A 25,896-nucleotide genomic window follows, 5' to 3' on the forward strand; every position below is an offset into this window, starting at 1 on the left:
TTTTTTTTTTTTTTTTCTTTCTGCCAGCACAAACTTATTTTGGAGTTGTGTGTGATGTGAGGGAGAAGAATATTTTAAAGACGAGCTCACGGGGATGTCAACATCGAGCTGTTTCGCTTCCAGCCACTGCTGGGTGCAGAATCTGCAGCAGCAGATTCAGCTGGAGTCCCTGCTCCAGGACCTGGCAGTGGCACGTGGGTCCGAGGGAGGCAGAGGGCACAGCAGCCCGGGTCTGCTCGGCTGGGACCTGTCGCGTGACGGCCTCGCGGGGGCAGAAGCAGCGCGCTCCGTAGGGACGCCGCGGGCGTCTGGCGGTCGGGACACGCGCTGTGGCTTGGACGGACCTGGGTGGGCTCCTGGCTCGGCCGGTGGCCAGCGGTGCGGCTCTGCACGCTGTGCGGCCGTGCAGTGAGGAAGCGCTCGCGGCCCAGCGCCCAGCGGTACCCGCTACTGCGCCCACTGCCGATCTGCTTCTGGGAGGATCAGACGGAGTCCGACGGGTTGGCTCCTAGCTGTGCGCAGGGCAGCGGCGACCACGCGTCAGCGGGACTCGGCGACGATGGAAATTTCACATCTGCCCTGTTCCGGGTGGGGGCCGCTACCCACAGGTGGCAAAGGCGGCCATTGTCACCGAGGAAGTGAATTTTTAATCTTACTCAATCTTGAATCGACCTAAAATTAGAGTCATATGTGGTTTGTGCTTACAAAACTGGGGTCAGAAGCTGAGTGTCTCTGAAAAGCCAGAAGTGAAGGCATGCGCCGTTTTCAGCTGAGAAGGTGGGTGTCTTCTCTGCTCAGACCCTTTTGAACCTGAGCCATCTACTGAGTGGAGACTGAGTTCAGAGCTTCTCCGCTCCCTTTCTGCCCTCCCAGCTTTCATCATTCCCAGTCATGACTTAATGTCCCCTCTTCCTGAGGAACACGCCATATCCACGTCTAGCCCTTCCCTGGGCTCCCTTTTGTCTTCTCTATGCTGACAGCCAACTCCTAGTCACCTTTCAAGGCCCACTTTCAATGCTCATGTTTTTTGTTTTGTTTTGTTTTTGGTGGAACCAGGGATTGAACTCAGGCCCTTGTGCTTGCCAGGGAAGCGCTTATTCCACTGAGCCATCTCCCCAGCCCCTCAATGCTCATGTTACGCCCTGCCTCTCTTGGGGACTAAACGAGATCACACATGCAAAATGCCTAGCTCAGCACTATCCCATGCTGAGCAACCTCCGGCCTCTATCATGACATGCCTGAGTGACAGCACCCACAATTTATCTAGAGTTGCAAAACAGGACTCCTCCGAGGACACGTGCTGGAATGGGTATGGCCCAGCTGACCAACCGCACGTTTCTCTTTCCTCCCATCCCTGCTCCACAGGATTGGGGCTAGTTGTCCCATGTTCCCACCTGGGATGGAGGGATCTGTTTGTCTTAAGTGGCTCCATCATTACGGCTCTGGAAAAACCCCTCCTGCTGCCTTGGTGTGACAGGGGAGACCAATGTTCCCAGAGCCACCACACAGGTCCTTAGGTGATGCCCTAACTTTGGGGAGCACTTGAGCTCAGGTTCCAGCTGGGTTCAGCGGGAGACCCAGGGGTCTGTGCCCACAGGCGTACAGAGAGGCCTGTTTCCCTGGGAGCGCTCTGGCCGGGACTGCAGCCACAGACAAGGTTCCTTCCTGGCCAGAGGCAGCCCGCTCCCCTCCGGCCAGCTCTTGGGGTCCCCTCTCTGTCTCTACATAAGGTTAGGTATGAGCTTTGTTCTTACCTGGTGAGTCCTTCCTACTGCTTTTGGCAGAAACTAAATTCAATTCTTGTTTCTTTTTTATGAGCCGGATGATCATGCCCAGCCAGGCACCGCAACAGCTCCTCTAAAGTTCCCCAGAACCTTCACCAGATCCTTGCAGAGAGGCTTGTGGGCACCGCAGCCCCAGTGCTTGCTCAAGAGGGACAGGGCTCCTGGGCCTGGCTCTGCAGGAAGCTTGCTCCTGGGCCAGCCCTGGCCACTGTCCAGCCCCGAGGACATGGCCAGGAGCAGGTGGGCCAGGCCTCTGTGCCAGGGCCAGGGTTCGGGGGCTCTGCCTGCTCAGGCCCAGCCAGGCAAAGAGGCTGCCAAGGAACGGCTGGCCTGGGCAGAAGCCCTGCCTGCACTGCCAGCAGACACCATGCTGTCCCTAATTCCTGCTCCTCAAGGGCTCTGGCTGGGGCTTCCTCCCCCAGCTGGTGGTGAAGGTAGAGGCTGAGTTAAAGCAGAAACACTGGGGTGGGGGAGGGTGGAGACCAGATCTGAGATTCTGTAAAGCTAGCTGTAAAGCTAGCTTTCTTTCTTTCTTTCTCTTTCTTTCTTTCTTTCTTTCTTTCTTTCTTTCTTTCTTTCTTTCTTTCTTTCTTTCCTTCCTTCCTTCCCTCCCTCCCTCCTTCCTTCCTTCCTTCTCTCTCTTCTTCTTTCTTTCTTTCCTTCCTTCCTTCCTTCCTTCCTTCCTTCCTTCCTTCCTTCCTTCTCTCTCTCTCCTTCCTTCCTTCCTTCTCTCTCTCTCTCTCTCTCTCTTTTCTTTCTTTCTTTCTTTCTTTCTTTCTTTCTTTCTTTCTTTCTTTCTTTCTCTTTCTTTCTTTCTTTCTTTCTTTCTTTCTTTCTTTCTTTCTTTCTTTCTTTCTTTCTTGGTATTTTGTGCAGGGTTTCACTATGCAGCTGGAATTAATAGTGATCCTCCTGTTTTCAGCCTCCCCAGTGCTGGGATCACAGGTGTGCACCACCATGCCTGGACTTGGTTGCCGGCTTGGCGCTCCTGGGGGCGGGGCTGGAGCACATGTGGTGGCAGGGATTGAACCCCAGCCTCTGTGCCTGCCTAAGCAGGTGCTTAGTCCACTGAACTATCTTCTACTGTGAAGCTTTTCTAGAAGATGAACAGCAAGATGACAGGAAGGCCTTGCTGAGTAGAAACGATGCCTTTGAGAACAGGAATTCTACGGGGAATGATGCAGCCGACGGGGAGGCTGAGGACGCTCATCATGACCACAGCTCTGCATGACCAACAGCCCGACAAATGCACACCTGTGGGGGCAGACTCGTCGGGAAAACGGGCAGTCCAGGCTGAGTGGAGGCAGCTCCGGCCACGAGCTCCAGTGCCTGGCTGAGGACGCCTGGCTAACAGCACCCAGGATATACAGGCAGGGCAGCCCTGGGCACCCGCAGCTCCATGCCCCTGGATTCAGCCAACCGTGGGTGGAAAATATTTGAGAAAAGAAGGCATGTGTGCTAACCGCCTGCAGATTCATTTCTTGTCACTGTTCCCTACAGCATACACAATCACAACTACTCACCTAGCCTTTACATTGCACTGGCAATTTAGAGACAGTTAAAAGTGTATGGTGGGACGTGTGTAGCTTACAGGGGAAAATATGCCATTTGCTATAAGAGGCTTGAGCACCTGTAGATGTTAGTACTTAAGTGGGGTCCTAGTACCCATCCCCTTTGAATGCCAGCTACTGTATCATTTTTTTCAGAGGCTAGAAAAGAGTTTTCGTGTGAAAGTTCTGAATTTCTCTATTTCATAACAAACTCATTTTTTCAGAAAATTCAGGACAAATCAAAGTTGGAGTGTGTGCTCCAGTCCCCAGACTGTGTGCTCTGGCCTGTGAGGGTGTTTGTGCTTTGGGCTGGTCCCAGACGGAGGGGGCAGGTGGAGGCAGTGCACACTCCAGATGTGGCTGGACACCAGCTGGCCTGGGTGACTGCTTGGCCTGCGGTGCTGTTAGCCACCTCCGGCCTTCGCAAGGAACTGGGCAGTGCAGTCGCAGGGAAGCCCGGTTCATCTGATCCGTGCCTGCTTGTTTACAGTTGGGGAAACTGGGGCCCAGAGACATGGAGGGGCTTTCCTGAAGCAGGCAGCTGGGATGCGGGAAAGGGGAGAGGGCCAGGGCAGGGTCTCCAGACTCAGTCCAATGAAATGCCACAGGGATGGGGACAGGGACAGCCACTGGTCAGCTCAGGACCCAGCCACAGTACTACTGCTCAGTAGCGCTGCTTTAAAGAGTACAGGGGAGCTGCAGGGTGGCCCCAGAGATATCAGGTCCTCACCCCTTAAACATACACATGTTACTGCTGTGGTCTGCATAGGGCTTGAGTGCATTCCCCATGCCAGCCTGTGCACCCTGCTTGATCTTCAGAGTAGCAACATTAAGAGGTGGTGGGCCCTTTAAGAGGCAGGGCCTGGTGGGAGGTCATTAGGTCACAGAACACAGCCTTGGAAGATGTTAAGGTAGTTTTCACCAGACCCTGAGATACTTCTCATAAGTTATTAAAAGAACATGTCCTGTCCCATTCCTCTTGATGGTTTCCTGTCTTGCCTTAAGACCCTCTGTCTCACACATGCTGTGGTCGCTTGCTGTGAGGTTTTTGCAGATCTATGGCACTGCCAGCATTACACCCTTAAACTTTCAGAACCAGGAGCAAAAGTAACCTCTTTTCTTTATAAAGCACTGAGCTTTGGATATTTTGTTATAGCAGCAGAAAACAGACTCATACAGTTATCTAGTATGGAAAATTAATCTTCACAGATAGGACAGGATGCTCAAGATCTTGAGATGGGGAGATTGTCTTGAATTACCTGAGTGGGCTCTAAAGTATAAGAGGCAGAAGTCAACTGGACCATGGAAGGTGATGTAGCCATAGGAGCAAATGCAAAGAAGCTCTAGAAGCCGAGGAAAGTAGGAAAGTGGATTCTCTTCTGGAGCCTCCAGAAAGAAACTCAGCCCTGTGGTGCCTTGATTCAATCTCGGCCCAGCGCAACTCACTTTGGACTCAAAATCTCCTGAGGTACGGGAGCACTGGGGCATCTTGCTGGAAGCCACAGATTTTGGGGATGTGTTACCACAGCATAGGAATGTGGGCAGGAGGCCAGGGTGGTAGGAGCTCCCCCCACCTCTGACCTCACTCCCCAGTGCACTGCCCTCCAGCCCCTGAGGTCTTCTTTTAGTTCCCAAATGCCCTCCTTCCTCAGGGCTTCTGCCAAGAATCTCCTCCCTGGGTTTGATGTGGCGGGGCCCTCCCGGCTTCCTGAGCCCTTCATCTGGAGTCCTACCCACCCCAAGCCACTGCTTTTCACGTCATGGTCCACTTCCTGCAGTGGGCACTGGCTAACACGACTGCAAGCGTCTGCAGTGGCTGATTCTTTGCTTCCTGTCTCTGGTAGGAGGGCTGAGGTTGACTGTAGAGCCATGAGGTTTGGAGCACTGTTAGGGGCACAATGATGCTCTGGGAATACTTGCTGCCTTGAAGGTAGTGAGTAGCTATCTGTGTGCAATTTTAAAGTTTTTGTTACTGAGGATCAAACTTGGGGCTTTGTGCATGCTAGGCATGCACTCAACCGCTGAGCTACACCCCCAGTCCCTTTTCTATTTTATTTTGAGACAGTCTTGCTAAGTCACTGAGCTTCCCAGGCTGCCTTTGAACTAGCAGTCCTCCTGCCTCAGCCTCCTCTGTCACTGTGATCACAGGCATGTGCCATTATACCTGGTCATGCACTTTCTGCAGTGAGTCTGCAGATCCCATCACTTCCTTGGAATGCGGGGCCAGGCGCCCACCTGCCAAGCCTGAAGGGACTCAGATGGAAAGGGTGCGGGGCAGGAAGGATGCCTGGGAGGGGTGGACAGAGAAGCCACTCAGGCTGCATGGCCAAGGTGAGAGAGAACGGTGCTCTGAGCCTTAAGGTAGAGGCTGAGTGATTGGATTCAGTTCTGTGGCTTAGACACACTGTAGCAGAGAGATTCAAGCTGGAGCTGATGCTGCTGGTGTCATTCTGAGGGCAGTGTCCTAACTGGCCCTGGACCTGCTGAGCAAAAATAGGGCTAGCTCCCTGCCCCTCCAGAGCAGAGCCTTCCTTTCTCTTCCTCCCTCCATCCCTTCCTTCAGGCTGATCTTTGGTAAAGCTATAAACTCAGAGCTAGGGATTTAGAGATGAAGGAGTAAAGGCAGAGGCATGAGGATCACAGAAAGGAGCCCAGCCTGGGCGACTCAGCATGGTGGCAAGACCTTGTCTCAAAATAAACAAGAGAAAGCACGGGGGATGTAGCTCAGTGGGAAGACAGACCCTGGGTTTCACTCGCAGGAGGGGCTGGGGATGGGGGAGAGTAGGGCTCAGAAGGTACAAGCTGTAGATGGGAAGCCACTCCAGATGCAGGCTGGGCTTTTTGTTAAGATCCCTTGAATTCCTCTCCCCCAGTAACCTCCATCTGCGGCTGAGCCAAAGAGCTGGAGAGGAGCTGCACGTTGGGCTTCTCTAAGGGTGTGAGGGGAGGAACTGGGGAAGCCCTTCTGTGACTTGGAGGCCCTCCTTCTTGTCCTTATTCTGCCTTATGTTGGAAGGCCAGGCTACTATACTTCCCAGGGTCTCAATTACCCTCTCAGACTCTGAGAAAATACTTCACTGTCACCAGAATCCTGGAGGCAAGCAGCCACATGCGCGGGAGCCAGCACTACCAGTCACCGAGGGCAAGTGGGCTTGGTCGGGTCCCGGCTGCGAGGGATTGGTTGCTTGCTAGCTGTGTGGCCTGCACCCAGTGACTGCCCCTCTCTGAGACTTGGTTTCTGTGTCAGGCAAGTGGGGCACTGTGAAGAGAAAACTAATCAACTGACATAAAAAGACTGTAGCCAGAGGTCAGGCTTCCTCAGAGGGCTTGGGAGAGGCTGATGCAGTACTGATGATAAAACCCAGGAACCCCCTTCCCCGTCTCCCACAATTGAGCTGACCATTTAGGGGTTGAAACTCACTTCTGTTCTTGTTGCCACATTCATTGGCCTGCCGGCCCTTTACTCTGGACATGTTTTGTGAGGCTTCTGTGTCCAAGGACAGCACCCTGGGGCTGACGCTTCTGTGACCCTGGACAAGTGGTGTCCTCTCTCTGAGCCTCAGTTCCCTCATTTAGGGAAACAGGCAAAACCCACACGTCCTGCCTATGGCATGGCATTTACGGGACCCTCAAAGAAGATTGTTGCTGAGTGCCCTGTAAGTGTGTGTGTGTGTGTGTGTGTGCACGCACCCCGTGCGCACGTGTGTGCAGTGATTATTAGAATGCAGGGCGAGCTGGGCCTGCTAGTCCAGATGGAGGCTGGAGCGGAGACCTTGGCCTCTTTAGAACCCTCCTTCAGGCCAGCAAGCTGAGCAACCTGGATCCGCTCCGCTCCAACACATAGTGCTTTAAAGTGCCCGCTCCCCGTGCAGAAGGAGCCTGAAGCCCCCAGGTTTACTGCCTCCCATCTTCAGGATCTGCTGGGCCCACTTTCCTCCTCGAATGGAGGGGTGGGGCTTTTTCCAGGTAACCATCCCTTCTCCTCCCAAATAAGAGTGCCTAAAGCACAGGGAGAGATGAAACAGGAGGTAGAAGCTGATTCCAGGAAGCAGGGGGGCTGTGGAGCAGGAGAGATGAGGCCGTCCGGGGTACCTGACATGGGCTTTGGGTTTAGGGAGCCTTGGTGTTACTCAGACTAGCTGGGGACTCCAGGTGGGGGCTGTTCATCCAGCACCCGGGGTGCCTGTGCCAACCCCCACCCCAGACAGAACCTGGCTGGAGGGGCTGCTGGGAGGATGAGAATTTCCCCTGCCTGCCTGACCCCAGAGTCACCTATTCAAAGCACACTGGATTCTTGGGGCTCTCAATTCCTGATTCAAGACATCAATGTTTGATTAAGTCCCTATTTCAGCCCTTAGGAGGCAGACTGACAGCTGGTGTGGGGCAGTTGGGGCTATAGTGTTGGGGGGCGGACCCCAGGGTGGAGCGGGGAAGTGACAGCAAGGTGGAGGATGTGCTGCAAAGCCAGAGACGAACCCACCGAAGTAAAAGGGGCCCTGAGGACCAAATGGCCTCCGAGCCCAGCTCTGTTTCTCCCATACACTGAGTTTTCCATGCCCACCATTCCAGAAGCAGGGAAGCCAAGGAAAGATTGATGGACCCATTGTTTCATTAGGAGCTATTCACCATTTCAGAAAATCTCGTCACCAAGGCGACACTGCTGGTGGCATTCAAGTTGCCAAAACAACACACCTGTGTCCTTCTGCACACAACGCTCTCTCGTGTTGCAGCAGGTCCTATGCTTAGGTGCACACAGCTGACCCTACCACTGGGGCGGGGTCACAAGGTTGAAGTTCAGTGGCTGGGCTGCCCCTCAGGCTTTAGGTGTTCTCTGCCTCTCTAAATTACAGTTAGGAAGTTACATGATGAAGAAGTAGCCAGGGTGGGAAGGTTATATGATTCCCAAATTGCTTCTGGTTTAGGAGGCATCTAAAAGCACTTGTTAACATACAGAGGGGCTTTGATTCCAACACAGGTACAAGCCACTGAGCTAGGGGAGTAGGTGCTATTATTCTCAAACATCACTTGTTCTTGGAACTGCTCATCTGAGCGGCTTCTCTGTGTCCTGGACATTCTTGGTTGACTTCCTCCCAAACCTCATTTTCTCCAAAGCAGGGTTTTCTGCTGCTTGTGGATGCAGTTGGAAGTCACAGCCCTGGGGAGGGGCTCTGCTCACAGCAGCAGAGGTGGTGAGGAGGGACAGGGAGGGTGGAAGAGTCATGCCCAAGGCAGTCTTTGGGGATGTCTTCTGGCATCTCTTGGCAGACAAGCGCATGGCATTTAGCTCTGGATCTGTCCAGGATATTTCTGCTGGGGCAGTGATTGAGGAACCCCAAGAAGTGGCAGTTCCCCTGGGAATGGGGCACTGGCCTGTGTTGGTCAGAGGTGAATGGGAGGACCCTAATTTTTGCCAATAGGACAACCCTGAATGCTGATCCTAGCTGCAAGTCTGGGAATGGGCAATGAGGACCACAGAGATCCCCCTAGCACCTGCCCCACCCAAAGGCTCCCCTCAGGCTCCTCCCACTGTCCAGGTGCCAAGTACACGCAGCTTGCCCCAGGGAGCTTGCGGGGGGAGGCAAGGCATGGAGCCAGAGGGCAGGGGCTCTATGTGCAGCGAGGGGCCCCTGCTCCCCTCTCTCTGCCCAGGGGCCTCTGATAGCACCTTGGTTTGCCTACATGGGGAACTCTGTGTTTGTGCTGAATGGGCTCAGTTTCTGCCACATGGGAGAAGCCAGGGAAACCCTGGGAGGCAAGGGTGGGCTGAAGCAGGCTGCCAAAGACCAAAGGCCTCCAAGGGACACCTGTGGAGTGGCCTCATCACAGGGAGGACTGCATCCGGTGGGATTCCCTCAACAAGCCAGGCACATTCCTTCCCAGGACCTCTGCAATGAATGTTCCCCTTGCTTGAAATGCTCTTTCTCCAGAAAACTGCCAGGTTCCCTAATTGCCTCCATGTCTTCAAATGTGGCCTTCCTAGTGAGACTGGCCCTAACTTCCTTATTTAAAATTCTTTCTCCCCGCTTATTTAAAATTCTATCCTCCTCAATGCCTCTGATACCCTTCTGTGCTCCATCTCTTCAGCAAATATCCGACACACTGTATATTAGCTATCTTGTTTATTGTTCCTCTTCTTGGCTACAGTGTAAGCTCCCCAAGGCCAGCGACTTTATCTATTTCATGCAGCGCTGCACTTTGGGAACCTGAGCAGTGTCTGGCACTTGGTAGGTTCTCCTGAAGTATTTGTTGAATAGATCATGCAGACTCTGGGCAGCTACTTTACTCCAGGCCCCCCAAGGGTTTCCTGGAGGTCTCTCTCCAAATGCTCTGGGGACAGGGAAGGGTTGCTTAGGAAATGTTAGCCACAGACCCGAGCCTCCTTCTGGGTATGCACAGCTCCAGCGGGGCATCACAGGGAGCTGGAAGGCCATTGCCTGATCCACACCAAGAGAGGAGAGGGTACAGGGAACTTGTCTTTCTCGTTTCCTGAGCCCAGCAGTTGCTGACCACCTGGCCCAGCTGCCAGCTGCCAGTTCCCACCTAGAACCAGAAAGAGCCAAACACAGAGGGGCTAGCACCCAGCTCCTTAGGTTCAAGCCTCAGCTCCCACGAAATCCCAGCAAGACTGTGGCTTTGGGGAGTCAGGTCCAGTTTCGTACTCTGACTTGCCTCCCTTCCTTGGGAGCATTTGTTGCCTTCAAGCCAGCGGAGGATGCATGTGCAGGCTAGAGCTTGGCTCATCCCCTCTTCCCGCAGCCTTGGCACGAACCACATCCCTGAGTGCGCTTGTACCTCTCCTCCTCACGGGGACCTCAGGATACCCCCACCCTACCCTAGCCTTTGTCTCATCACACGTGAGATGTGGACCACAAGCATTACCACCTTCTGGGGGACCTGGAGAGTTACGTAGGATAAAGATGGAGGCACAATGTCCCATTCCATGATCATTAATTAGCTCCGTGTTCATGGTAAGAGCTAGTACCCCCTGTCTGCCTTTCATGATGAGACTTGAGGAAGGTGTGTGATTGCGCATGTGTGTAAACTTGTGGGCGGGCTCGGCTCTCTGTGCGCATGCGCACATAGATACACAGGTGCATGCACACACCTGCAGGGCTTACCTGTCCACCTGGACTCCGGAGTCTTTCATCTCTGCCTTGGCAAGTGCTCCTCTGCTGCTTCCACTGGAAAGGAGGCTCAGCACAGGCTCTATCTCTCTGAGCAGTTCGTTGGGCTCTCTGCTGCCCTGGAGACCAATTTTGGCACTTTTCTTGGAGGGGTCCTGGCCTGGGGTGCGGGGTGCCAGGCCGTTGGTGTGAGAGAGCAAGTTGGCTTCCTGCCCACTGTCCTGGGCATGCTGGGGCCCGTTCCCAGTACCCACGGCTCCATCCACTGCCACAGGCTGCTCTTTGCCATCCGAAGGTTGGTGGGACAGATCGACGGCTTTGGTGGGGGCTCCCAGGGGCTGTGTCACTCGGATGGTCTTGGGGGTCCCATCTCCGGTAAAGGTGGTCTCCAGGTGCGTCGTAAAACCCTCAGGGCCCCGCAGGATGAGGACCACATGGGTCTCAGAGGCGATGCCCCTGAGCACCTCAAGGGCACTGTCATAGCTCAAGTCCACCAAGGGTCGGCCATTGACAGCAAGAATGATGTCTCCAGCCTGGATGAGGCCACTCTGCTCCGCGGCCCCTCCTCGAATCAGATCAGAGATGATCACAGGTGGCTTGCTGACCCGCTCCTTTACCAGGAATCCCAGGCCCCCGACTTTGCGCTTGAAGAGGCGGACAGAAATGACATTGGGTTGGATCTGCTGAACACCGAATGTGTGATCTTCCATGGTGTCTGCTGTCCAGAAGTCCCGTCTGAAGACCTCAGAATGTTTCAGGGCGAGATGATTTCCCAGAAGGAGCTGGGCTCCAGGTTGTGCTAGGAGAAGAGCCGGGGAGGTGGGGGCTGCAGACGTTTCAGTGTTCCGTCTTTGACGTCAACTAAGCATCACCACTCACTGCCATTTGGCCATTGGTGGCATGATTTCATGCGTCTGACTCCTTTCTGTCCTCCAGGAAGTGATGGTTGATTAGGCAGATGTCAGGAGAAGTGGTTGGACGTGTCCAGTGTCCCTAAGCAACAGGTCAAGCAGACTGGGGAGGAGGAGGAGGAGGAGGAGGGAGAGGAGGAGGAGTGTCTCGTAGATGTGTCTAGCAGTGACGCAGGATGAATGTGGACAATTCTCTTGGCATCCTGGTCACTGGCCCGTTAGATGGAGATGAGAGCTGAGACTCGGGGAGCTGAAAAGAAAGAAAAGGGAGGGGAGGAAAAGAAGAGGTAAAAAAGAGAGGGACTGAAGTAATATATCCAGCAACACCTAGAAATGCAGTCACCTGATGCACGGAGTCACACGACACCTGAAAGTTTTGACACCGACCTGGAAACAAAATCCTTCTTCCTCGAGGGGACACCATTCCCAGTGAGCTGAAGACTGCCTGGCTCATCTCTGTGATCACAGCCCTTAGACACCAAAGGGTCTCTCTGGGAAATAGTGGACAGTCAGCCCTGGAAAGCAAATGTTAACATCCGAAGACATTTCTTATCTCTTCCCCACTGCAAAAGTCACTACAGCAATTTGTCACACGGCCTAAAAGAAATGTTTTCTGTTCATGGCTCAGGAACTCAGATGGCATGGATCTTTGGGCTCCCCATTCTGGCCACCCCCATGACTCCCATGACAACTACTTGGAAGAGTGATGACTCCTTGCATGGTTCCATGGATAAAGATGTCAGTTTGCCTTCATGACCATGACTAGCTTGTTTCAAGTTCAAAAATATAGCCTTAGCCACACTACAAACATCAACACTGAAGAGATGGGTCCATATAAACTGTGGAAGACATTTGTACCCCACAAATTACCTGAGACCCTGATGGAAAAACATTAGGAAGATGTAACTTCACACCTGTAGGGTTAACATAGGCACATAGTAGGTTCTCAGGGCTTATTTATTTTTGCATTTAGTATAGGGGATATAGGGTCTACAGGGTCTCACTGGGGAGATCGGACTTGTAGTGATCCTTCCTGTTTTTCAGCCTCCCAAGCCCTGGGATTACAGGTGCACACCACCACCCCCAGTCTCAATCACCATCTCAGTGCACCCTGGGGGGGCGGGGCTGGCATGACATGCTGCAGGGGATCGAACCCTGGCCACTGCACTCTGCCTAAGCAGGCGCTTTAGTCCACTGCGCTATCAGGCTAGCCCCTTCAGGGCTTATTTGTTGATTGAAGAATTAAAAAATGACAAAAAGCAAACAGCTATTGAACACTTACACTCATATTTTCTTCCCCTTTGATCTTTACAGTAACCCCTCCATAGACATGGAGACCAGGGCTTGGGAAAGTTCGCTTCCTTGTCCAAGGTCATCCAGCGAAGAATGACAGAAGGAAGATTTGGAATTGAGTCAGCTCCACTCTTGAGCCTTGAAACTTGTACACTAGTTATTAAAATTTTATAGCATCGTTATTTTCTTGACTCCTAACTTTGCTTCCCAAAATGTGATTAGTTTTTGAGTCATTAATCCCCCAAGTCAGGGATCTGGGGTGTGGCCAGGATACCTGAGGCCACCAGAGGTCCCCTGTTGGAGACTCCCAGGTCCAAGAGAGGCATTTGCACAGGGAGCTGACACACGGGTGGCTCTGGAGCATCTGGCCCATCTGGGCTGGGGCAGGAGAGCTGTGACTGGCTGGGAGTGGAGGTGGGGGACATCCAGGAAGCTCCTCGTCTCTTTCTGTTCCCTCCCTCCAAGTCTCAGTTCCATCTCTGTCCCACATCCGTTCCTGTGAGCATCGCCGCCAGCTCCAGCAAAGGGGGGAGCCCCCATCTGTCACCACTAACAAACTGATACTCTTTCGTTTCCCTTTTAGTGACTTCCTGGGGGTCACCCCAGGGCTGAGGCAGCTGACAAGCTCCTAGTGCCTCTGAGAACACGAGGTAGAGGCTGAGATCCCTCCCCACCCCCTAAAGGAGTTGCTGCCCTTAGATCCTCTCAAGGGAGGGCGGTTAGCATCTTGGCAGCTTGCATTACGTAACCGCACCAGCCCCTCTGTGTGGGTGCGGGAGTAACGCATCCCTGGGCCCAGCCCGGCCTGCAGTCTCCATCTGGCATCACTGTGTGTGTGTGTGTGTGTGTGTGTGTGTGTGTGTGTGTGTGTGTGTGTTTCTCTCTGTGTATCCGAGCAGCGCTCTCACACTGTGTCATTTCTCTGCTGTGCGTGGCCAGAGTATCAGCCGGCTGAGTGTCTCTCAGCATCTTGCTTCTGAGGCTCTAGCGTGCAGGGAGAACCCCTTGGACCGCTGTGCCTTGGTTCACTAGGGAGGGGCAACCCACTTCGCTTTGCTTCCTGAACTCTCCCTGAGCCCCTCTTTTCTGGGGACGGAGCCCAGGCTGCTCATTGCTTAGTCAGGATTGGAGACAGCTGGGATGTCTAGAGCTCTCTCAGGTGTCCACGTTTGGCTCTGGGCTCCACTTTTTCATGGAAGAAAAGAGCTGAAGATTGGATTCTTGGGGGTGCAAAGACCTCATGCTCTTTTCTTCCGGATGCTGGCGTGGGCCAGAGCTTAGCAAGGGACAGAGACTGGACTTTGGTGTATTTTGTTTAAGAAGAAAGAAAAGAGAACCAAAGCAAATAATCTACAGTGCCCCACCCATGTGCCACATTTCTGGAACCCTTTCTTTTTTGGTGGTCTGTCTGCCTGCCTGTCTGTTTCTGTCTCTGTCTCGGTCTCTCTTTCTCTCTCTCTGCTGTTCTCTCTTGCGCCTGCTACAATGAGGCAGGGCTCTTGGCTGGTGCTTGGGAAATGGGTGTGATTTCCCTCTTAGACCTTAGAAGAGCCAGGGAAACGAGATACACACACACACACACACACACGCACAAGCACACACACACGTCTGACCTATAGATTCTCAACACTTTCCACTGTCAATCATAGTCTTAACAATTCCACAATACCTTGTCTCTCTCTCTTTTTCTTTTGCAAACAACATCCTCACCCACAATTATTTTTTTCCTTGTCCTGTCTGGGGTCAGGTTCAATTGTTCCCATTGGGCAGATCCCTAAATTAGGCTGTGGCAGGGACATACATTTCTCCTGACTTGTGGATCCAGTTTCCATGAGCCTGCTCAGGCCATTCTTTCACCCCTAGAAGCTTTTTAGGGTCCTTCTTGCCTCTATCAATGTGTTTCTGAGTGAGTTCTTTATTTGCTCTGAATGTAAGTTTTCTCATCTGCAAGATGGGGTCATTCATCAAAAGCCATCTCCCTGAGTAGCAGGAAGGGGTCAGTGAAATAAGTGAATGCAGAGAACTTTGCAGTATCAGAGTAAATGTTCTACAACGTGGCTGCCTGTTATTGTTATGTAACACCTCATGATTTGGGCTGCCTCCGTTTTGATTCGGTGCCCTTTTTGCTTCGCCAGTGTTCCACTAAATGCATGTTCTGCATCATCCAGAAAGGGACCCGTCCCTGGAAATCACTCTGTGGAACCGCACCCTGGTTGTGGGTGGGTGTGTCTACAGGGAGACAGAAGCGGGCAGAACAGCCTGCCAGCCCAGCCTGCACCCTTTGGAGCTGGGATCTGAAGCAAGTCTCACGAGCGTGCGTGCCAAAGTACACCCCATGGAAACAATAATCGGACTTGAGCCTCTTTTGAATACTCGAGCGGTTCCAAGTCTATTTCTTTTATTTACCTTGCTGCAAGGAAATTAGTGGCCATCGGGGATGACTGCCAGTGAGAAGAAAGGAACCAAGATAGGCCAGCGGCTGAGGCCACTTCCTCGCTGCATGACCTTGGGTGTGCCACTCCTCAGCGGGGCCTCATTTCTGCAAGCAGAGTGCCAAGAATGTCAGCATTTCTGAGCAGTTGAGGATTGACTGTGTGCTCAGCCTGGTGCCAAGCCCTCTGCATGGGTGTCTTTTTTAGTTCTTAGAGTCACTATGAATTCAGTGCCATTTTTATCCCTATCTTGCAGACAGATAAGGTGGATGGGGTTAAGAGACGTTGAATGGGGATGTATCCAGCCCCGGGGCTCAGTGTGGATTCTGAGTGCTCCCCTCTGTCAGTTATAACCCTAATGAGGATCCCACAACACTCTGCTTCTCCTTCCTCTACCTCCCCAAAGCACAAACTTCCCTGACACCACACGTTCACCCACACACGGATTGGGGTCACATCTACTGATTCCTGTTTTACGGATGAGGAGGTTATGCTGCCCTTGGGATACTTGTGTGTCCTGATTTGTCATGGTTTCCTATTCCGAGCTGTGAAAATCGGATGAAGAAGAGGATGAAGAGGAGTTTTTGATCTCCAACCTGGCTCCCCCATTCCAAAAAGAGACATGGAGGCCTGGAGAATTGAATATAAACCAGCTGCCGCTGGACAATCCAGAGAGGTGGGCTGCAGCGTGGCCGCCTTGCCTGGGCTGGGCCACCTCAGCGGAGGTTGAGAGGCACAGGAAGAGCAAAGCGCAGCTTGGCTCTCAAAGATTAGAATGAGAAAAGAGAATGTGAAACATCGTAATAATTTAAAAATACTGACCATAGGTAGAAATGACAAAATTATTAGGAAAACAACATTGTTTTTGGGAGCTGGCAAGATCGCTCAGCGGATTAAGCACCTGCTTGGGCAAGTACAGGGACTGGGGTTCCATTCCCGGCACCACCGGGCACACTGAGCCAAACCTGGGAGTGGTGGTGCACACACCTGTAATCCCAGCACTGAGGAGGCTGAAAATAGGAGGCTGACTATGAGTCCAGTTGTGTAGTGAGACTCTGTATCAAATACATAAAAATCTTTTTTTGCAGTGTGGGGCCTTTCACATGGTATGCAAGTGGTCTATACTATGCTACACCCTTAACCCTCATCTTCTCTCTTGAGGGTGACTACTCTCTAGTTGAACAAGAGCCCATGGCTCTGGTTCTATGGGCACTGGGCAGTGTGGGTCTAAGCCATGACTGTCATCCTACATCTGTTCTATGGTCCTCTCTGTATTCTGCTGTACTGTCCTTCCAGTCCCCCTGGAATCTACTGATAACTTACCCAGGCACAAGACACCTCCCAAACATTTATTTCCTAAGGAAACAAGAAATAGGACAAAGAACATTTGTAGCTGTCTTGTTACTTTGGAGGCTGGCCATTGAGGAGCAGTGAAAACAGGATGGAAAACGACACACTCACCCAGCACTGTGCAAGGCAAGGCCATAGCAGGGTGCGGGCCAGGCTACCTGTCCAGCAGCCCCAACCTTGCCTTCCACCATGTGAATGGGGAATGCACCATTTAAGCAAATGAGCATCTCTGTTCTCAGATAAAAACTCAGCTCCATGATGTACTATGAGGTGAAAAACAAAAAAGGTGCAAGTGGGTGAGTTCTACACCCATCAGGGCAGCAATTATCCTGAGAGGAGCAGATACGAAAGGCTGCATCTTCCAAGGTATACTGAAGTAGGAGGGAGACACACTTGGCCCTGAATACCCTTTTTCTCTACTTGAATGTCATGCAAATGATTTTTTTAATCACACGTGCATTACCTTTCAAGTGCACAATATTAAAGAAAACAAAACCCCAGCCTGCATGTGAACTCTCGGCTGTTTTCAGTTTGTACACCTACAATATTCCTCTGGAGTCACAGCTCTGTTTCTTGTCTCCCTCCGATCTCATTTAAAAACAAATTCCAAGTTCTCCAAGTCTTATAAGAAAAACAAAATAAAATACTGCCATCCCCCACACAAACAAAAGACTGAAAGCGTAAACCCAACTGTGCTCCTCTTAAAAAATACACCCAAAACAATCAACTTCCTTGTGTCTCCCGAACAGCTAATTTGCAGTCTTTTCCCCAAGAGAGCAGCACCCAGGAATCAAGTTGAAGTGCTTTTCTCCCACGCCAGTTAAGTCATAGCTGTGAACCTACCAGCCCCCCACAAGTCAGGGGAGTAAGCTGGCATCTGGTGCCATGGGGATCCCAAAGGCATGGATATCCTGGTCCCAAAGCCTCGCCACCACCATGGAATCCCCCGTGTTGTGGCTGCTGCTTGCTCAGGATGACTCTGACCTCCCCGGATCCGATGTCCACATCCCAAGGGTGGGACCAGGCTCAGCCTGGAATTAGGAGAAAGAGCAGTAATGGTAGCGGAAAGCTGGACAGGGTACCCCACGGCAGGGGGCTGGGGGACCCGCACTCCCTCACAGTGGTGCTGCTTGGTACAAACTCTTTCCAAGACAGCTTGACGACATCCACCTCAAAGTGTTAAATACAGGTATCTTCGGCCTGATAATTGACATTTTGGAAGTTGTCTCACAGATAGGCTGTAAAGAACATCTCTAAACACTCACAGAGAGACACAATCACACGCAACTGCGGAGGGACTGCAAGGAACACCTTTAAGTGCACAGAGACATAGACACAACGCTTCCCTGCAGAGCTGTGCAGACCGTCAAGAGATTGGGGAAACTGAGTCAGCAGAGGAGGACTAAATAATGGACGGACGTCCATGCAATAGGATTCTGGGCAGGCACATTGGGAAGATTAGCTGAGCAGCACCTGCCTGGCAAGTGCAAGGCCCTGAGTTCGATCCCCAGTACAAAAAAAAAAAATTCTGGGCAAGCATTAAATAAAGGCCAAGAGTTAGATATAAAAAGAACTTAAAAGAGTCAAGAGGACAACACTGACACAGAAATATATTTGTATATCCATCTATACATCATTCTTGTAACCTTGGAGATATACCGAATATTTTTGGTGAAATTACCCAGGTTGTCAGTAACAGTGGGTCCTTTGCAGAAAGGGGTTGGGAGCTAGGTGTTGGGGGCAAAGGAATCTTAATTTTTTGGTATATTACCTTTTGCCCGAAGGTAATATCTTACCTTTAGTATATCACCTTTTGTTCCATTTGTATTTGATTATCATTTTTACTGTGGTGTTTTTTTTTTTTTTTTCCTGAACCAGGGATTGAACTCAGGCCTTTGCGCTTGCCAGGCAAGCACTTATTCTACTGAGCCATCTCTCCAGCCCCTTTACTGTGTTTTTGATAGCACCTTAAAACAGAGCAAGGGAGCCGGGGAGATGGCTCAGTGGAATAAGCACTTCCCTGGCAAGCGCAAGGGCCTGAGTTCAATCCCTGGTTCTGCTGGAAAAAAATAAAAAAGGTTTAAAACAGAGCAAAGACTCTTGGCAGCTCCACTTAGCTGTGTGACCGTGAACAAATGATTGACATTTTCGGAGTTACGACCTCTGTTTCTGTAAAGTGAGCCGGGAACCGCGCGTGGTCAGGGCGACAACGGGGACACAGTGACATAAGAGCAATGTGCTAAGAGCAATGTACTTCGAGTTTTCCCGATGCGGATGGACCGCAGTGAGCGCCTGGTGCGTGGCTCCTTAGCCGCCACGACGACTAGGTCTCGTGACGCTGCTTTTGATTCTCTGTTGAATATCTTTTTTTATCTGTCTGATGGACACATGTCGCTTAGAGAGCTTTGTGCTGTGGGAGGGACCCGGGCACAGTGCGGACCTGCTTCCCAGCAGAGGGGGGCGCTTGTCTCCAGCTCCTCCCCAGAACTCTGAAGAAGCAGGAAGGGGGTGTTAGGGAACAGGGAACCCGAGGGCTAGCCCGAAGTTCTCAGGCCCCCCACCTGCGGTGAGACATCACTGGATGTGTGTGTGTGTATGTGCACGTGTGTGTGTGGTGTGTCACTGTTCCATCCCTCAAGTGGAGGAGCCATAGGGCTGCTGTCCTCCTGTTGAAAGAGATCTGGGAACCAGTACACACTCCATTTGCTATTTGTATAAGCTCAAGTATACAAGCTAGTTCTGCTGCTTGTAGACCAGTGTAGACCCACCACACTGACAGAAAATTCCAGGTTTGGGGGTTAAGGTTCTTCAGTGCCTGCCCTCCATGGACCCCATGGCGGCCCACACTAACAATCCCCTGCACACATACTCCTGCCTCTCCTCTCACCACTTGCTGGGCGTGCCTCACCACTGTGTGGCCACCTAAGCCACGGATTAGGAGCCAGAAAACCAAGAGGTCCACCTCTACCACCTGCTCGCCTCAGATTCCACCATCTAAAGCAGAAATGACAGGGGCTTCTACCACTTCACGACATAGCGTCTTTAGGCAGGTGAGGGTCATACGTGGGATAACCCTTGTGAAACACGTGGCACGGTGAACTGTGAATTTTAGTCACTTACATTACAGGTCGAGAGGAAACAGAATCAGTTCAGGCCAAGCACACAAACCTCACCAGGGCCAAGAGGAGGCCTTCATGGGTACGGGAAGGGGACATCCTCAGTGTCTCTGAAATAGTCCTTAAGAATCAATAAAAAGAGATGGCATATATGAACCTTGCCGTCTGCCTATCTCCATTTTTCTTTTCAGGACTGAGAGTTGAACTAGCACTTTGGCACTGAGCTATATTCTTAGCACATTTATTTATTTATTTATGGTGAAAATGGGGATTGAACTCAGGCCCTTGCACTTGCCAGGGAAGCACTTATTCTACTGAGCCATCTTCCTGGCCGCGGGCACTTTTAAAGTTATTTACTTGTTTATTATACAGCATCAGGGGATTGCTAAGTTACTAAATTGCCCAGGATAGATCTAAATTTGCAACCCTCTTGCCTCAGCCTCCCAGAATGCTGGGATTACAAGTAACTACTACCAAACCTGGCACATCATTTTCACTTCCACTGAATCTTACCCTCCTTTATTTCTCCCCATCCTTCTTTTCCATCTCTTCTCTTTCTTTTCCTTCATTCATGCTGCCCATTTACTCACTAACTCTATACAGCTCCTGCCAGAATTGGTGCGGAGCTCAGCGGTGCATCTCTAGGTGGGACAGGCCGGGAAGTATCCCTGATCTCGAGCTCATGGCTGGGGACGAGACGGACTGGGAGAGAGACCTGGGACAAGCATCTTGAGACGAGACGGGAAGACAGGTGCCTGTGGAGGCAGGCATGGGGGGGCCAGACAGTGTGGGTGGCGGTGGTCAGGGAAGGCTTCCTGGAGGAAGAGTCAGAATACAGAACTGGCTGGATGAAGAGATAGAGAAGGGTGAGAGGCAGAGGAAGAGACCAGCGGGCGCTCGAGCTGGATAAAGCCCTCGGCAGGAGGAGGAGGAGGAGGAGGAGGAGGAGGAGGAGGAGGAGGCAGCCAGCATCTTGCTACAAAACTAGAGAAGCCGTCAGGAGCCGGATCCCATAGGCCTCCTGTGCAACAAGTTAAAGGTTTGGGCTTTATTCTTAGAGTGATGGTCAGCTCTGAAAGGTTCTGAGATAGGAGGTGCTGTGGTTAGATTTTCATTTTGTAGGTCCCCCTGAATGCATGGAGCACGGATGGAAAAAGTGGGTTGGTTACGGGGAGCCCAGCAAGGAGGCTGCTATGGGCCAGAGATGAGAGACTTAGGAAGCTGATCAAGATTTGATAACTGATAGGGCATTGGGTGTGAGGGACAGGGAGGTGTCCGTGGTGACTTGAATAGAGGAGGAAGAGAGAGAGAAACGAGACAGAGACAGAGACAGAGAGACAGACAGAAAGAGAAGAGGGGGTGAGAGAGAGACAGAGAAACAGAGAAGAAGAGGGAGAAAGAGGGAGGGAGAGGGAGAGAGGGGGAGAGAGAGGGAGGGAGAGAGAGGGAAGGAGAGAGAAGGAGGGAGGAAGGGAGAGAGAGAGGGAGGGAGGGAGAGAGAGAAGGAGGGAGGGAGGGAGAGGGAGAGAGGGGGAGAGAGAGGGAGGAAGAGAGAGGGAAGGAGAGAGGAGGGAGGGAGGGAGAGGGAGAGAGAAGGAGGGAGGGAGGGAGAGGGAGGGAGGGAGAGGGAGAGAGGGGGAGAGAGAGGGAGGGAGAGAGAGGGAAGGAGAGAGAAGGAGGGAGGAAGGGAGAGAGAGAGGGAGGGAGGGAGAGAGAGAAGGAGGGAGGGAGGGAGAGGGAGAGAGGGGGAGAGAGAGGGAGGAAGAGAGAGGGAAGGAGAGAGAAGGAGGGAGGGAGGGAGAGAGAGAGAAGGAGGGAGGGAGGGAGGGAGAGAGAGAATGCTAGAAGCTGTTGTGCTGGCTGAGGGTGGGGAGAAATGGATGAAATGGATGAAATCCACGTGTCAGCATCATCCTTCCTGAAGGGTAAGACGTAGCTTCTTTGCCGTCTCGTCACTGCAGGAGTTAACATCTCCTGACATCAGCCCTTCCAGAACTCTGAGAACTCAGAGTGATTACAGAAAACATACACGCGATCTGGTCACCCTTCAGCTTTGCCACTGCCTGGCTATTTGATCTTGGCCAAGCCATGGACCAACATGGCTCTCAATTTTCTTTTGTGAAATTAAAAAAGAAAAAGGTAGCGAGAACCAGCTCCCAAGCGTTCTGTGAAGATCTTGTAAGACGGATACTATGAACTGTGAATGTCAACAGTCATGGGCGTGTTGAGTGCTTTCCTGGGGGAGGGGGACATCAGGAAGAGTGTCCCCCAACTTACAGCTCTGCGTTAACTGGAGATGCCACCAAGCTTCTTTCCTCCTGCCTCTGCTAGGGATGATCAGTTCCCAGGACAGCAAAAGGTGTTCAGGGGAGGAAAACAAGGTAACAACAGCGGCTGATTTAAGGAATGGTGACAATATCAGGTCCCTTAACTTGAAAATTTTTTGTCCATAGATCACAGCATCCATAAAGGCCCAGATCAGTTACAAATGAACTTAAGCAAATGGAATTAGGTAGGAAATAAAGTAGGAAATATAAAGTGCAATGGTAGAAACATCTCCACCTATGTCAGATGTGTCAGGAATAACAATAAATGTAACTGGGCTAAGTCTGAGTAAAAGATCATGACTCTTAAGTTGGATAAAATGATTTTCTTTTCTTTTTTCTTTTTTTTCCATCCTGGTAGAGGATCTCACTACACAGCTCATAGTGATCCTCCTATTTTCAGCCTCGCCAGTGCTGGGATTATAGGTATACACCACCGTGCCCAGACTCATTCACTGGCTCAGTGGGACCAGGGATCAAACCCTGGTCCCTGGACTTGCCAAAGCAGGCACTTAGTCCATTGAGCTATCTCGCTGGCCCTTTAAGGCAATTTTCCATTTGCCCTACATTAGCCTGGATGTGGGGAAAAGGTCCAAGAATAGGAGGGAGAATAGTTCACCAGGGTAGGTATAGACCGAGTAGACATTTTCTGATCATTTGGCCCTAACAACTACAGATTTGATTTCACTTGAACAAAATAAGAATATTTAAACTCTCTTTTTAGCATTTAGTAAACATAATAAATATCTTCCAAGTGGCAACCAATCCACAGGAACATCTTACGTTGAGTACTTACTGATTAGGTTAAAATATGTGAAATGAGTATCTGAAAATAAAATTCAACAATTTTATATATGGTTCAACCTAATACTTCGAACCTCTTGTGTGCAGACTCTTCGAAGACCTCATTTAATTCTTTCAAAAACTTTAGGAAGGATTCATTCCTGATATCATTTCCGTTCTCTAGATATTCAAACAAAGCTTAAAGACATTAGTGAAGTCACGGAACCTCATGCAGCTGGTGTCACCAGAATGGATTCAGAACAAGTTTGCCTGAACTGAGCCTTTGCTTTCGTCACTTTCTGAATACCACTGTATGTTTTTCTAGCTCCTTTGGCCTGATTACACACAGTTGGGGACCTATCATTTTAGGATTCGCAAGTTGAAAGGGACCCTAGGCATTCTGTATTCCAAGAGCTTTTCTCTTCTACTCATGAGAGTCTATGGACCTCCTATGGGGTCCGGAAAGCCCTGCGATGCCCGGAATCGTGTGTACAACTTTTGTGACTCTGTGCCCACATGCACAGGTGCAGGAAAAATGCTCACAGCATCAATATAGTTTTCCAAGTGCTCCGTGACCCAGTAAGGCATAAAGGAGAAATCACTGGATTAACTCTACAGTCTGAACATGAGGAGTGTGAGATTTATAGTTGGGGACGGGCTTGCCCGAGGTTCTTAGACATCCAACTCTGGATCCTCTAACTCAGCTTTCATGCTCATTTTCCTTGCCTCCCCATGAAATTAGGAAATTTGCTCAGAGCCCTGCATGTGACAGCAGTGCTAATCTCAGAGGGTGAGCGGCACACGTCTGCGTGGACGTCCATTCTGCCTAGTTGCTTTCTCAATTATTCAAAATAAGCCCCAGCAGTTAAGCACTGTCTCACCTTCCTCTCTGGTGAATCACCTCGAAATACCTGCCTCTCCACAACGACCAAGAATGGAGAGTCATTACGGGCTCTGGGAGGGGGCAAGGTTAATGGGTTCTACTCACTTGTCAAGATGAATGTTTAAAAGATCAATTTCAGAGGCAAGAAGTTGATTATACTCTTTTTGTGGAACTAGGGATTAAATGCGGGGTCTTCACATTGAGCTATCTCCTGAGCATTTCTGAAACTTTTTATTTTGAGACAGGGACTCAGTAAGTTCCTCAGGCTGGTCTCGAACTTGTGATCTTCCTGCCTCAGCCTCTTAGAGCAGTGGGATTGCAGACATGTACCGCCATGTCTGGATTTTATGCAGTTTTACTGAGTAATTACTTTGGTCCAACAAGACCCGGTCATGCTATTGAGCTGTGAGGTTGCACGCGCCCTGAAGACAGAAATCGTATTTCTGGGGTTTCCCATGTACTCAGTGATCAGCACAGGGCCTGGCACATAGGAAGAGCTCACTAAGGCAGGGACTGCCTTTCCTATTCTTTAGCTACTGAATGAGGTAGCCCGTGGGGGAGGCGAGGGGAGCAGTGGGAGCAACAGAGAACCGGGAAGGCCTTGTCCCAGGTAGATGGCACGTCCAGCCTGCCATGGCCGTGCAGGAAGGAGAGGCTGACATCATTTCACTTCCTGCTGAACAGCTGCAGGGAGGCGATGACAGGACCCATGACGCACGCAGGAAAGGATGATCAAGATGCTACACATTCGGGTTATAAAATCTGGATTCAGAAAAAGAAGAGCCCAGCAGAACGGGTCTCGGTGGAGTCTGGACGTGGTCTCGTGCCTTGCTCCCCAAAGAAATGCAGAAGCTCTGGCCCCATGCACAGGACGGTGCATTGTCAGATTCCTAGGCGATCTGGGAGACTGAGGCAGGAGAACTGAAAATTCAAGCTCAGTGCAGGCAATGTAATGACTCAGCAAGATGCTGTCTGAGTTAGAAATGAAATAAAGGCTGGGGATTTAGTTCAGTGCAAAGGCCCTGGGTTCAGCCCCCAGTACCATTTAAAAATGATCAGGTAATTCACGTGTACATGATACCATGAGAAACACCAGTCCACTTTGCCTATGAATAACCAATATTTTGGTGCAATCCACAACTCACCAAGCAGAACCCTTCGATCTAGCGACGTGATGACACTAAGTCAGACCATGCACACCACCTTCATCCCAGTGTCTCTCGACGGGCCAAACCGGCAATCTCCAATGAAATTTCACTTCCAACTCAATCTGTACCCTGTTCTGCATAAAAATGCTTCAGATCAAAGGTGGGACAGGCTTCAAAAAAGCTGTGGCATGAGAGTAAGGATAATAGCTGTTGTGCGGGCCTACGGGAGAGTTTCATTTGGCTAACACTATTGGGAAAAAAACTAATCCCTTCCCAGTTGGTTACCATAAGACCAGAGGTTTTACAGAACATATAAATTTCTGGGTTTCTTGGAGCAGCGGCAGATTGTGTCTAGTCTGCGCTTGGGCACCAGCAAATAGCTGGAGAGGCGGGGGTGCCCCTGGATGGGGCAGGAGGGTACCCTCATGTGCCCCCCTCCACAGTCTGTGTGTGCCTGACTACAGACTCATGAGGGAGCCCCCCAGGGAAACAGGGATGGTGGCTTTTCACTGAAGGGACCAGAAGCGCTTGGTGACAGTATGCTCCCATAGGTGCCCCAGGGGATACCAGTGTCAATGGCCTCTACCCCAGCTGGTGCTCCGTGGCTGAGCCCTGTCCTGACTTCTTTGCGCCAGGGTAAGATCTGCTGAGATCTGTGGAGTGTTTCATCCAAGAATCCCCTTAAGTTCCCACTTGCTGCTTCTGTCACCTCGGAGTGTGCACCAAAACCCCTCACACAAGGATGCCTTTCTCTCCAAATACCCCACCCCCATCTCTTATCTTCTATCTCTCTCAAATTTGCAAACTTCCTGCCTCAGCCTCCCAGACAGCTGGGATTACAGGCACCCCTGGCTGAGGCTCTTCCTTTTGATGAAACCAATGTTGGAGTGCTGAGCTGTTGAAAGCAGTCCAGCCTCTGTCCTCTGCCCAGAAGGAACACACAGTCCCCTGTCCTGTAGGTTTTCCTGTCACTCACGTCGGGGTGACCTGACCGTACTTGGTCTTTATCCCCTCTTGCTCTATGCCCCTGCAGAGCACCTAGGAGACTCTCCACCCCACTCAGCCCTGCTCAGCAGGCTTTGCAAGCTTCCCCCTTCAACAGAACTGCAGAACAAAGGTGGCCCCTGGAGTACTGTCTGAGCTGTGTCACAGAGCACGGATGCAGGCTGATGGGAGACGGGTGCAGGCTGATGGGAGA

The 25,896-nt window shown here is 51.3% G+C and overlaps 1 protein-coding gene across 1 annotated transcript in view; it reads right to left on the reverse strand.

Moving 5' to 3' along the window:
- Nos1 (nitric oxide synthase 1) overlaps positions 1-25,896 on the reverse strand; it is a 119,138-nt gene that overhangs the window by 80,985 nt on the left and 12,257 nt on the right. Inside the window, exon 2 of the mRNA XM_004636337.2 lies at positions 10,453-11,619. Within this exon, the coding sequence (XP_004636394.2) occupies positions 10,453-11,168 (716 nt within the window). The 5' untranslated portion in view covers positions 11,169-11,619. The remainder of the gene's footprint in view (positions 1-10,452; positions 11,620-25,896) is intronic.

This window comes from Octodon degus, unplaced genomic scaffold (genome assembly GCF_000260255.1).
Source record: "Octodon degus isolate 3935 unplaced genomic scaffold, OctDeg1.0 scaffold00079, whole genome shotgun sequence".
Lineage (NCBI taxonomy): Eukaryota > Metazoa > Chordata > Mammalia > Rodentia > Octodontidae > Octodon > Octodon degus.